General features: G+C 37.3%; 1 protein-coding gene across 1 annotated transcript; it reads right to left on the bottom strand.

Annotated features, from left to right (window-relative positions):
* Window positions 1-2,688: 2,688 nt before the first annotated feature.
* On the bottom strand, window positions 2,689-13,229 carry slc5a1 (solute carrier family 5 member 1). The gene is made up of 15 exons (XM_014003829.1): window positions 12,852-13,229; window positions 12,514-12,585; window positions 9,775-9,879; window positions 9,622-9,681; window positions 8,710-8,814; window positions 8,518-8,623; window positions 8,062-8,142; window positions 7,763-7,971; window positions 6,905-7,040; window positions 6,720-6,827; window positions 6,475-6,625; window positions 6,222-6,390; window positions 5,089-5,304; window positions 3,984-4,086; window positions 2,689-3,849 (listed from the first exon to the last, which is right to left on the bottom strand). The coding sequence occupies exons 1-15, from the start codon at window positions 12,987-12,989 to the stop codon at window positions 3,632-3,634; spliced, it is 1,977 nt and encodes a 658-aa protein (XP_013859283.1). The 5' UTR covers window positions 12,990-13,229; the 3' UTR covers window positions 2,689-3,631.

The raw sequence follows: 13,229 nt of genomic DNA, 5'->3' as shown, positions 1-13,229 counted from the left end.
TGTGTGTGTGTGTGTGTGTGTGTGTGTGTGTGTGTGTGTGACTGTGTGAGTACTTTCACTTTTACTCCCCTGATTATTGTGAGTAGAGTATTATGAGCTTCTTTTTTTATTAGTGAAATTCAATTTTACCAAAGTAATTTTCTGTTTCCCTTTGTTATTTTTTTTCTAGTATTTTATAGAGCTCTGAGGAGAAATATCGAGACAGACGTGGTGTACACGAGACAGTATGGTGCTCAGGAGAAAGGTTATTATTTATTTTTCAGGGTTCCTTACCACAACAAAACCTGAAAAACCCAGCCTGTCTTGATTTCCTCCATGTTTTTTTCTCATTGTGATTCCAACACTACTTCCTGCTGTAGAATAATTTAAGTAAATTAGTAATTAGTAAGTAAAAGTAATAATTTAGGCCCAGGCTTCCCTTGAAAAAGAGATCTGAGATCTCAGTGGGACTTGCCTGGTTAAATAACGGTGAGTAAATAAATAATTTCAAAAGTGACACAGAACAGCTCATAAAACACAAAAAACAAAAATACATTTGAAGTTTAAATAACTGCTGAGAGCGAGACAAGCCTCTGTCCTGACCTTGGACCTGTTGAGGCAGAGTCATAATGCAGATCAGCAGGGTCAGCACCAACCTTATCATTTATAAAGGGATAAAATTATTAGCAGCTTCATGAGAATTAGGTGGGGATTAACAGTAGACGAGGGAGAAAAAAAATCAAACATTTACCAGCAGCAAACACATCAGTGTATTTTAATTAGTGAACAATGACCAGGGAATAAGTGATAAAACCAAGATAAAAAAAAAAAAACCCAGGCATGCGAATGGGAGGCTTATCTTTCAGGAGTTCCCAAAGTGGGGGCCGCCAGGGGGCGCTAGGGAGGCCTCAAAAAGCGGATAATTTTCTATTTCTTTGAACTTTTTTAACTTAAGATCTGTTAGTTGAACATGGATATGTTTGGCATCAAAATAAACCTAAGAATCTTGGCTAAAGGCTCATAGGAACTATTTTTACATGCACGAAACACAGTTCAAATGTCAAGCAGTTGAATCAGAAAGTAAACAAACTGTTCAAAATGTCATCAATGCAAATCTGTAAATACATTACAACAAATCTGTAAAGGAAAATATTGTGATATTATTTTTGTAAAGCAAGTCAAAATAGATACCAAAATAGGTTATAACATGTGTTGAAAGGTCTTTTTCTTGATTTTGAGTGAATGTGATCCAACTGAAGTCTAATATAATTTCTCATTATTTTATATAATATATATAGTGACAAATAAATGTTTAAATAATGTTTTCAAAAGAACAAAAATTCAATAAGTCTTTTCAGGCAGGTAAGAAAAAAAGAAATAACTTTTGCAATTAAAACTTCAGATTTCTTAACATTTATTAATGATACCAATATGGTCTGTCCTGTGCAGAATCACAAAATTCTAAATTGTTTCTTCACTAAAACCTCTGTAACTGCTCCAGTTAATTTTAGCAGCATGAATCTTTGCACAGGTGATGTCCACAAGTGGGTTTATGGTTTCCAAGAGTTTTTAGCCTTCTTCATTATGGTTTTAAATGGTTTATATACTATCTAATGAAAAATTTATTCAGGTAAGAGTGAAAAAAATCATTATATTTTATCCTTAATATCTCTAAAACCACAGCAGCTGTTTTAATACACTTCTGATGAAATCTCACAAAGGTTAGCTTTATTTTCTTACTAAGATTTTTAAGTGGAGTTTATAAATTCTGAGATACACTCATTTACATTTCGGCATGGTATTTTGAGCAAAAACATCAAGAAAATCCTTAAGAAGTTAAAATAAAAATGTTAAATATTAACAAAAAATTCTGTTTGTTTTTCAATAACTATTTTAAATATAATTTATAACAATAGATTGAAAGGTCTTTTGCCATTGTCATCTTTCTGATCTGTCAAGTTTTAGTTTTGAAGTGCCAACTGTGAGCCACATCACAGCCTGGCTCCAGTTTAAGACAGGTGTACAAGAAACCTAAACTAACCACTTGTGAACCACTCAAAAATTCAATTAGGTGGTCCGAATCTGATAGATATAACTTTGTTGACACTGAAATGCTGTGGACATTCCTATAAGCCTAAATGAAAACAGAAAAGGGAATTAAAGCACATTTATTTATTTATAAATTTGCTGTCCCATTTTTAGAGATATTTACATGATGTCTTCATTTTTTGGCAAGAATGTCTTTGTTTTTTTTACAACCATCCATCTCTCTTTGTTGTTGTTGTGCTGGGTTTGTTCCTGGTTTCAGCACTAAACTTGCAAGAACCATAAAGAAAACTAAAGGTGGCAGTTCTCCCGAGGTTAATAGTGACAGAGTTTATTCAGACTATAGCTAGCATAGTGGACAAGTTTGTGACAACAAAAGGCCAAATGCAACTAGCAGCCCTGCAGCGTAAAAAACTCCTGGCCAAGTAAAATCAGGAAATTTGAGGCAGCGTACATTAAGTATGGCTTTACAGCTATTCAATGTGAATAAAAGTGAGAAAAACATTCTAAAAAATGTATATTTCTTTACATTTCTTGATGTATTTTATTGTCAACTTGCAAGGGGGTCCCCGGCCAGAAGCTAAAGTTGTTTGGGGGGTGTTGGCATGGAAAAGTTTGGGAACTCTTGTTTTAGACAATTAAAATGCAGCAGGCACATGCATGTGCAATTCAGCATTCATTTATTTAGAGAAATGTACAATTTGAGCAGAAATTTAAAGCGCAGTGAAGAAGCTGACATTTTTTTGTTTTACACGTTAGCTCACAAATTATTTCTAAAAACTAGATGCAAACAAAGAGAGAGTCTGAACACTGTATTTCCCCATCCCTCTTCCCTGAGATGTTTTTATTCATTAACACCTAAATCAACACACACACACACACAAACACACACAGCAAGGTGCACAAATGTAAGAAGTGACAGCACTGATGGACTTTGAACATACATAACGAGAAAATGACTGTAGTTAAATGAGGTACCACACACATTATGAAATTTACAACCTTCATCAGTTAGATATTACATTACATCGATATTTTGGAGCTTTTTTCCCAATAATGTTAAATCATTTTTGTGACTTCTAATGTGATAGAATAAAAGAAGCATTTTTATTTCTGGAGTTTTACAAACAAATGTGCGTCTTCATCTTAAATTTCCAGTATGACTGTGCTCTATTCATAATACACTGCTAATTATGTATCTATTCACTAAAAAAGGCAAATACACATGCCCCAAAAAAGGTGAAAATTCCCAGTTACCTGGAAATGTATCGCAAAAATAATATGCAAATGTCAAGAAAAAAGTGTGAGTTTTTACACATCGTTTAAACAAGTTATCGTGTGTTAATAAACTACAGTGTGGCTTAGTGTTTTACTTCAGGGGGAGGAACATACCAGGAAAAGTTAAATAAAAAAAGAAAATACTTTTGGGGAAAAAACCCACATTTGATGCCCTGGATGAGATCATTAGTCATTGTACAACACAGAAGGAATGCTACACTAGTGTGAAAGTGCTTTAGGGTTGTTTTTTTTTTATATATATATAAAATCCTGACTTAAATACACAGTAAAGGAGTGTCCAGCATGGACTGAAGTGTGTCCAGTTCCTCTAACCAAAGTATCCATGGAAGAATACAGCCACACACAGCAGAATGATGGCGTTGACGTTGACGACGTTCCTCCACAGAGGCTTTTCTGACGTATCAGTAAGCTGCCTCTTTAGCTCCGCCTCCTCTTCTGGACTCAGTTTTGGTGCTTTTTTCGACTCCTCCAGTCCGCAGAAGCACATGACTGCTTTCTTGCAGAAACCTGGTTTCTCCTCATTTTCTGTAAGAAAAAAAAAGTTTTGTTTCAAAACTAGATTAAACATGAATCAGCAGAAAATAAATAACATATCTACCACTTTTTTCTACAAAAAGCATCACTGTTCTCTATGCAAACTCCGTGTTTCTTCTTCTCACCTTCTATTTGCATGTCATCATCGCCCTCATCAACCCAGTCATCTTGTTCGATGTCTATTCTCTCCTCCGTACGGTTCCTCAGACTCCAGCACAGTCGATACAGCTACAGAAATAACATTGAAGCCATTTTATGGACATTTCTATGAAAAATCAAAGCACAGACTCTGAAACCTTTTTAGTCTAACTTTTTTCCATTTTCCTTGCAGGTTTTTGAGTTTTGTAAATATGCCACAGATTGATTCTAGCCCAGTTGCCTGGCAGGTAAGATTTGCTCTTTCTTGTGCTCAGCTGCCAATTATTTTCATTTGAAACTGCTCACTTTATTTTTATAGAGCCAGTTCACCGCTAAAGTCATCTCAGGACAATGCACTAAAAGCAAGCAGGTCAATGTAGCAATAAAACCTGCGAACAAAATAGGAAACCATCATTTACGCAGGTAAAAAAGGTATAGTAGAGATTGAACACCATCTTTTTAGAAAAACAGAAGTGCAGATGAGCAGTTTTATTACAGAAAACTACAATTTCTAGTAAGAATTTGGAGACCTGGGAGTGTTCCAGTTGAAATTTTAGATGCATCAATAAAACTGATGCTGCACTTCATGAATTGTCATAATTCCGTAGTCAATCACTATAAAGTCTTCAGACTTTATGTTAAAAGTCAACAATTAAGGATTCTTTTGACATACCAAACTGGAAATGTCTACAGTCTGTGCAGTTTATGGAATATATTAAATGGTCTCTAAAAGAGATTTTATTTAACTGAGTTTTCATGAAGATATGACAGTTATGGTAAAAGTATAAATGATGAAAAAATCCCTGATGTGGTTATTAAGAAGCATTAAAGTATTTAAGAGGTCAAGAGGATTACTTAAGTCAAACCATTTCTTACTGAAAATATAACAATGCTCCTTTTTTTACTGTAACATTAAGAAGCGATTAAGAAAAAAGTACTAGTGGGTTAAAATTTGTCAAAAGGCTTTACGGTTTAAAAACTTAATGTTCATTTTCTAGTAAGTGAAGTTGTCATAAGAGTGATCCCCTGTTAACTATTACTGATTTGGGAAGTTAAAGATTAATCCAGCCTTATCTCACTGTTGTCACATACATGCTTGTCATCGATGGGTTTGGTCATTAGAGAAACTCCGAGTATGATGACGCAGGAGACGGCGAACAGAATCATCCCAAAGTAAAGGTAGTGGACTCCACAGATGATGGTGGGACAGTCACTGGGGTTGTTACAGCTGCCCGTCCCGTAAACAAACTCCGTAATCATCCGAGACAGTCCTATTAACAGGCCAATTGTGAGCCCATAAAAAGCACCCTGAAGAAAAAGACAGAGAAACGGTTTTAAACAACATGCACATTTGGTGGTGTTTGCATTAAACCAGTGTTATCAAGAACTGACGAGCAGCAAACACGACGCTTGGCATTAATTAAAATGTGTAAAACCTGCAACTTAACTCTGATATGAATCATGAATCATAAAAGGCTTCTTAACTCAAAAACAAGTTTTGTGCAGAAACAATAGACAAATTAGCAAACAGCCTGTTTTAATTAGATTTGTTAGGCTGTTTGGAACAACTTGTCACAAAGACACAATTTATTCATATTTTTAAAATGAGTTTTAAAAAGAACACTTTGACCAAAATAAAAAAAAAAGTTTTTACACCAACAGGGTGATTCTAGTAGATACTCAAATGAAGTCCCATACATCCTTGCTGTTTTTTAAATGTATATTTCTGATATTAATAATACATATATTTTTTAATGCCTAATGATACTCTTGTTTGGTCAGAATGACAACAGAGCACAACTGAAACATGTTGATAACATTGTGTAGACTAAGTGTGGGTGTATGCTTTAGTTTTGCTTAGGTGAGCTACCTAATAATGTTTCTTGGATCCCTGAATATCTTAACCTGCATGTTATAAACAAAGATTAAATTTGTTAAAAGTCAATTATAAGCACTAGTAAAGTATGAGTATTTGTATTTAAGATGAAGCTGCGTAGCTGAATCTATCTAGACCACAACAATACTGATACACATTAGTAACTGTAAAAAGATTTGGCCCCCTTGGATCATGGGTGGATACAGTTTTACACATTGTATTAAATTGCAGAAGATGGGTGACAGAAAAGCCACCATGTCATCAGCATGTAAAGAAACCTTCACACCAGTTGGAGTCCTTTCAGTTTCTTAAAAACGTCGTAAGAAATGTGACATAAGTTAAAACTCACAGGTTCATTGACGCGTTTGCAAAAGATGGCAAGCATGAAGACAGCTGCAACAGGTGGAGTGAGATAGCTGGTGATTGACTGGATGTAGTCAAAGAGCTGACCACTCTGGGCTGACTGCACTATAGGGATCCACGCTATGCTCACACCAATCAGGACCAAGATAAACACTCTGCACGGGTGAAACACACACATTTGGTGACGGTAGACTTCAGAATATTAAATCATACTAAACACAAGCCAAATTGTGTTTTACCTGCCAGCAATCATGAGCTCCCTCTCTTTGGCCTGGCGACGGACCTTAGTGTAGATGTCCATGGTGAAGAGAGTACTAGCACTGTTAAAAATGGAGGTAAGGGAGCTCATTAGAGAAGCCAACATCACAGACAGCATCAGACCTCTCAAACCTAAAACAAAAAAATAAGAGTTAGAGGACAAAAGAAACAAAGAAAACACAAACAAATACTGAAATTTTGATTAAGAAGATATTAATCCACCCACCATTGGGCATCAAATCCACCACCAGCTTCGGATAAGCAATGTTGGTGCATCCTACACTCGCATCACAGTATTTTTCACATTCTTTTGGATCCACACAGGCCACCACATCTGGGTAAAATTAAAAAAAATAATTTGTTACACAGGCACCTCAACAATAACAAAAAACTGTTTAATAGTACACGCACCAGCATAGAGGATCCTGCTGATCATCCCAGGAAAAACCATTAGAAACATGGGCAACAGCTTCAGGTAGCCACACAGAATACATCCTGCTTTAACGTGAGAGAGATTCTTGGCAGAAAGGCAACGCTGGACAATCACCTTCAGAAAAACAGCCATGTAAAGCTGTAAGTATTGGTGCTAAAACATTTACTGAAGTAGAGACCTAAAACCATTGCTACTATTGTAATAACGTGTTGTATTCTTGTAGCAACACAATTTGTTTAGTATGTGATGAGTGTGCTGGAGGTACACCAACATAACAGGGAATACAAACACTCACTTCTTTTTCTAAGATTTAATATATAACCAGATGAAAAAATGAGATATCAACACTTATGAAAGTGGATTAAAATCATTAGTTTGAAGTGACAAAATTTGCATCCAACCTGTGCTTCAGATTTATAACTTTACTCCTAGGCCCTGCCACACAATGACATTTTAGACAACTTATGCCAACTTATGAAAAGTTTGGAGACATTTATGTTGAAGATGGAATTTAAAAAGTCAACTAGTCATGTACTGTAATGCTAACAAATTGATCAAATATCCAACTTTTATTTGTCATTTAGTGGAAAAAATATATCAGAAATGTACACCAGTTGTCTAAAATGTCAGTGGCAGAGCCTTAAAGGTTATTATATGTCATATTGCTCCACTATCAGGTTGGCAATGTCAAATCGCCTCATTGACTTTAGGCAAAACAGACAAGATAAATGAACATGAACATGTGTATAGATCTGTAAAAAATCATTCAGATGAGTTTATGACCATAGATTGTTTTGAAAGGTGGTAAAAGCTGTAACAGAGGACAGTTTACTGACCTGATCTGTGCACCAGTACCAGGTGGCCTGAATGGTGAGTCCAAACACCAGACCAGGCCACGGCAGGTCTCCTGTGATCGGATCCCTGAATATATGGAAGGCGTCTGATCGAGGCAGGTAGCACTTCTCGCTAAAGTTACCCGTGATCGTTGGGATTGCATTCATGTAGCGGTTCTGGAAGTTTTCATAGCCGCCAACTTCACTGAAAGCTGCAGATGTTTGGAGGTTAGACTAATTTTCACTTTCACTCCTCCATAAGACAATCTTGTTTTATTATTATAAAAGTAATTTAATATTACCAAACCCCATGAGAATAAAGGAACCAACAAGCATGATGATGGTCTGCAGGGTGTCTGTGTAAATCACTGCTGCCAATCCACCTGAGACACAACATTTTACATTAACAATCTATTTATTTCACTTATCAATAGTTATGTGTCTACTAGAAAGATTAGGACCTCACTCTTTTATGTAACTCCTCATTTACTGCTTGTCTTGTAAAAATTACATTCAGGTGTGTGTGTGCATTATTACAGAACAGCAACGGAGAGCCATTTAAAGATTATCATGGTCCATAGATAATTAACCACAATAACACACTGCACATGAACTAAGACAAGGGATTATGTGTGTGTATCCACAGCTCTATGGTCTTCAGAAGACTTTACCCTCTGTCATGGTGCCATGTAGATAAGACTACTTTCTGGCTTTAATTTATGAGTAAAGTGTTGCTCTCTGAGAAGGAAGTGACAGACCTGTGACGGTGTACAACGCTGTAATCGCCAGCAGCGCAATAACTGCAAGGTAGATATTAAGTCCAAGAGCCTGGTTGATAAAAATGGCACCGGAGAACATGTCTGCCTGGGATTAGTTGAGAAAATTTCAATCAGTCCCATTTGTTGCCAAAAAAAAAAATTGCAATTGACGCCACAGTCACATGAACTTACAGAGATCTTGGTGAAGACATAGAGGCAGAGGGAGAGCACAGAGAGGTAGATGCGAATGCGCTGTCCTCCAAACCTTTTCTTCAAGTACTCAGGCATGGTCACCACCTGAACACATTCACAAATGATACTTTGGATTTTTTCATTACTCAAAATGTGGTAATGGATGTACATTTAAGTAAAAATACACTCACTGTCCACTTTAACTTTGTTAGTACAGGGTTAGACCCCTTTTCCTTGATGGCATAGGTTCAGCAAGGTTTTGGAAACGTTCCTCAGTTAATTTGTTCCATATCGACACGCCAGCATCATGTATTTGTTTCATATATGTCATCAATGCAAATCTCTGTTCTACCACATCCTAAATTAGCTTGATTAGACTGGGATCTGGTGACTTTGGAGGAGTTCAGTGCTATGAGACTCATCAGACTGGGCAATGTTTTTTCCAATCTGTTACTATTCAATTTTGTTGAGCCTGTGTAATTTGACAAAAGGGACACTAACCGTGGTCTTCTGCAACAATAACCTTTCTGTGTCAAGGTTTGACATACTGTGGTATTCTGCCTTGGTTGTAATTAGTAGTTAGTTGAGCTACGTTTGCATTTTTATCATCTCAAACCAGTCTGTCCATTCTCGTCTGACTTCTGACACCACCAAGACATTTTTGTCCTCACAACTGCTGCTCACTGGGTATTTTCTCTTTTTTGGACCATTCTCTATAAACCCTAACAATGGCTATCAATGAAAATCACAGTAGATCAGCATTTTCAGAAATACTCAGACCAATAAAATGGCCATAATCAGATTCTCAGTTCATAGTTGTTTATGTGACAAAGCAGGAGGAGAACATATGTACCTTATAAAGTGGTCAGAGTGTATAAATATACGTTTATATGTGACCCATGTTTTGTTTACCCCAGCTTTGATGTAGATCGGCACAAAGAGCCATCCCAGGATGACAACAACAATAAGAGCCTGAAACACACAAAAACACATTAAAACATGTAATATGCAATCATTAAGAGTGTATAAAGCTAAAAGAAAGAGAAAAAAATAATGATTACTCACATTCCATTCAAATCCTCCAATTGCTATTCCTGCTGCTGCTGCAGTGCCGGCAATCCCCACAAAGTGACCACTTCCAATGTTACTGGCAAAGAGTGATGCTCCGATCTGCAACAAGGCATTATATTGTTTTTCTTTATGAAGCAAAAGAAAATCTTCATGTTTCAAAACCGATTGAGAAATCACTAGGTGCACTCAAGTGTGAAACTCAGAATACCTTTATGTTATGGCAAAATAAATGTTTTACATACCCAATAAAGTTTAACAAACCATAATGTTTCATAATGCATTGACTTCGTGGCACAAAGCATCAACAGTGAAGAGTTTATTGTCCTTTACACTTATAGGACAATATTTTTTGCAACAACACATAACAAATACTATAATTTGTTTCCTAACAAAGGCAAAAGCAAACACAGAAAACTAAAGTACCTCACAGCTCAGTAGCTTGTAGATGATCTTTGAGATTAGCTCACTGTATCTTATGTGAAGAATATTTGACAATCATTTCGTTACAATGTTGGCTCAACATTGCCCAACTTTATTGTGGCAAAATAGTGTTAGAACTCTCGCGAGAAAAATTTGTGCAAAGGACATTGTTCCAGAAGTTGTGGTTTGTTCAGATGCACATCAAATGTAAGCCATTAAAGAGACTTCCTTCTCAAAACTTCCTTTTTGAACCGTATAAAAGCTCAAAGAATACATAGTTTTTCACATCTGTAATTCGGCATGTTTTCGTTGATTGAACATATACACAATGGGCCTCATGTAAGAACCATTCGTATGCACAGATTTGTTCTTAAATTGTGCGTACGAGTGATTTAGGAGAATTTGTGGCATTCACCAATGTTTTCGTATTCTAAGATTTTTTTCAGATACGAACAAAATTCACGAGTGGTCCAGACCTGTCGTATATTTTACGAGCAGTCAGTCTGCTGTTATCCAGACGGGTTTTCTTCATTAATAACTTTATATTTCGTTAGTTTGAAGATATTTTGAGTTGAAAATAAATCACACTCCATAATTATGTTGACAATAGGCTATTCTGCTTGAATTAGAGTTATAATTTTAAATGTAATAATTTAGACTAACAATATAAATTGTCCGGCCGGCTGGCTTATCCGCTGCCGGATGCGGGGGGCAGCTGCAGAAAGACCCCGCTCTCCCCAGCGACACTTCCAGCTCGTCCTGGGGGACTCTGAGACGTTCCCAGACCAGAGGGGATACATAATCCCTCTAGCAAGTCCTGGGTTTTCTCCAAAGTGCCAGACTTATTTTGAAATCATTTTAAAATGCTTTTTTCAGAACCGCAACTGAGACCACTTGACACCGCGTGTGTGTGGGGGGGAGGGGGTGGGGTACGGTGCGCAGCGCTGTGTCTTCTGAATAAATGAAAATGATTTAACACAGTTAAAGTTGCATATGCTGTTAAGTGCCAGGAGGACTGCGACCAGTTATACATCGGGGAAACAAAGCAGCCACTGTTCAAAACAATGTCCCAACACAGACGAGCTACGTCTAATGGCCAGAACGCTGCAGTTTTCACTCATTTACAGGCCAGCGGTCACTCTTTCAGAGATGAGGATGTTCTCATTCTTGATAGAGAGGAACGTTGGTTTGAGAGAGGAGTAAAAGAAGCCATTTTTGTGAAGAAAGACCGTCCACCATTAAACAGAGGTGGACGCCTCCGTTTTCAGTTGTCCCCCTCCTACAGCGTGGCTATTGCCAGTATCACTCCACCCCCTGTTAACAATAATTGTTAATTAGGTGTCAACTATAGCCATGTGGTGTGAGTATCAGTCACATGGAGGCAGGGCTCAAAAGCCTGAATTTTACCTGAAACTCTCAGACTGAAAACGTTTCATTAAAGAAGAACCCGTCCAGAAGACCTATACAAGTTTTTTCTTTTTGATTTTTTACCTGGATTACTGAGATGCATCAGGACATTTAACACAGTTGTTTATACATTTAGCAGCTTTTTTTATCCCACAGCTGACCTGCTAAAAATGACAGATTTTCTTTTCTGGATCTCTGACAGACGGACTTCAATCTCTGCACTCGTAAAGTTTTTCTTTTTAATTATCGCTGTCATTTTTCATGAATGGACACTTCCTTGTAGCTGAGGCAGGAAACATTGCCTTATATGGTGTTTTTGGGGTGRTAATTATGCTAATCTCCTCTCGCGTGCACGAGCAGCTGGATACGAACAGGTGTAATTTACGCAGCTCATTTACACACTTTTCCTGAAGATAGAAGAGTTTGTTGAATCTGACGTGGCATGTTCGTACGAACCCTTTGTACGAACAAAAGTAAGAGAAATTTAGGATAAGAATGCAAACATGTTATTGCATGAGGCCCATTGTTCCAGAAGTTGTGGTTTGTTCAGATGCACATCAAATGTAAGCCATTAAAGAAACTTCCTTCTCAAATCTTCCTTTTTGAACCATATAAAAGCACAAAGAATACATAGTTTTTCACATCTGTAATTTGGCATGTTTTTGTTGATTAAACATTTACACAATGTATGTTATGAGTCATGATTCACTGTCAGGCCTGCTGAATACCAAGTGATTTAAAAAAAAAAACGTGGGCATAGTTTTTTGTAGTGACCACGACTGTCATACATGTTTCTCTATTGTAGGAAAGTTACTCAGAGCTCGTAAAACAGCTTAATACGGTATGTATGCATTTTTACATTTTACAACCAGGTTTGTTCTCATCTGAGGCGGGTAAGAAACTCACCGGCCACCACACCATACTCCTCCCTGCAAGGAAGAAGCCCCCCACAGTGGACCGGTTGGTGCGAACCATAGCCTGCAACAAGACAGGAGGATATTTGAAGACATTCATTCTCAAGTTTGAGAGGCTCTTTTGGTCTTACAGCCATTCATCCTCCTTTCTTTCACGTTCACTGTGGCATGAATCGGCTCTTGAGGCTTTTTTTTTTCGCTTGTCTGTTTTATTTTGCATAAACATGTTCTTATGAGATTACTAAAATGCACTTGCAATTTTTCAAAACCAACATTTCTGTTTCTCCTAACGTTTGTGTCAAATTTAACCAAAATAAAAAGAGAACTCACCCATACTCCCACAGCCAAGACCACCAAAAAGTAGATCACAATAACAGAGATATCTGCTGGATTGTTGAGCGCCACATTGCTCGTTTCATTTCTTGGTTGCCTTCTGAGGTAGGAGAATCCAAAATAATCCCGGGACATTTTTGCTGGGGGGTGGGGGGAAGGATCACGGATGACAGGAGATCTGCTGGAGTCGGTCCACTTGACTGCACCATCACCACCTTTTATATCACGGATCTTTCAGTGTGTGTGAGATAGGAGGGCAGGTCAGGGGTGTGTCGTGCGTAGAGGAACCAGCTTGTAGATAAATTTCTCATGAACATTGTTAAAAATGCGTGAACGTTCAGTAAATACTATTAATGATCAACCTACGAGGAAACC

Source organism: Austrofundulus limnaeus, unplaced genomic scaffold (genome assembly GCF_001266775.1).
Source record: "Austrofundulus limnaeus strain Quisiro unplaced genomic scaffold, Austrofundulus_limnaeus-1.0 Scaffold20, whole genome shotgun sequence".
Lineage (NCBI taxonomy): Eukaryota > Metazoa > Chordata > Actinopteri > Cyprinodontiformes > Rivulidae > Austrofundulus > Austrofundulus limnaeus.
Note: the sequence above shows the minus strand (reverse complement) of the source record. Positions and strands in the feature narration are given on the sequence as shown.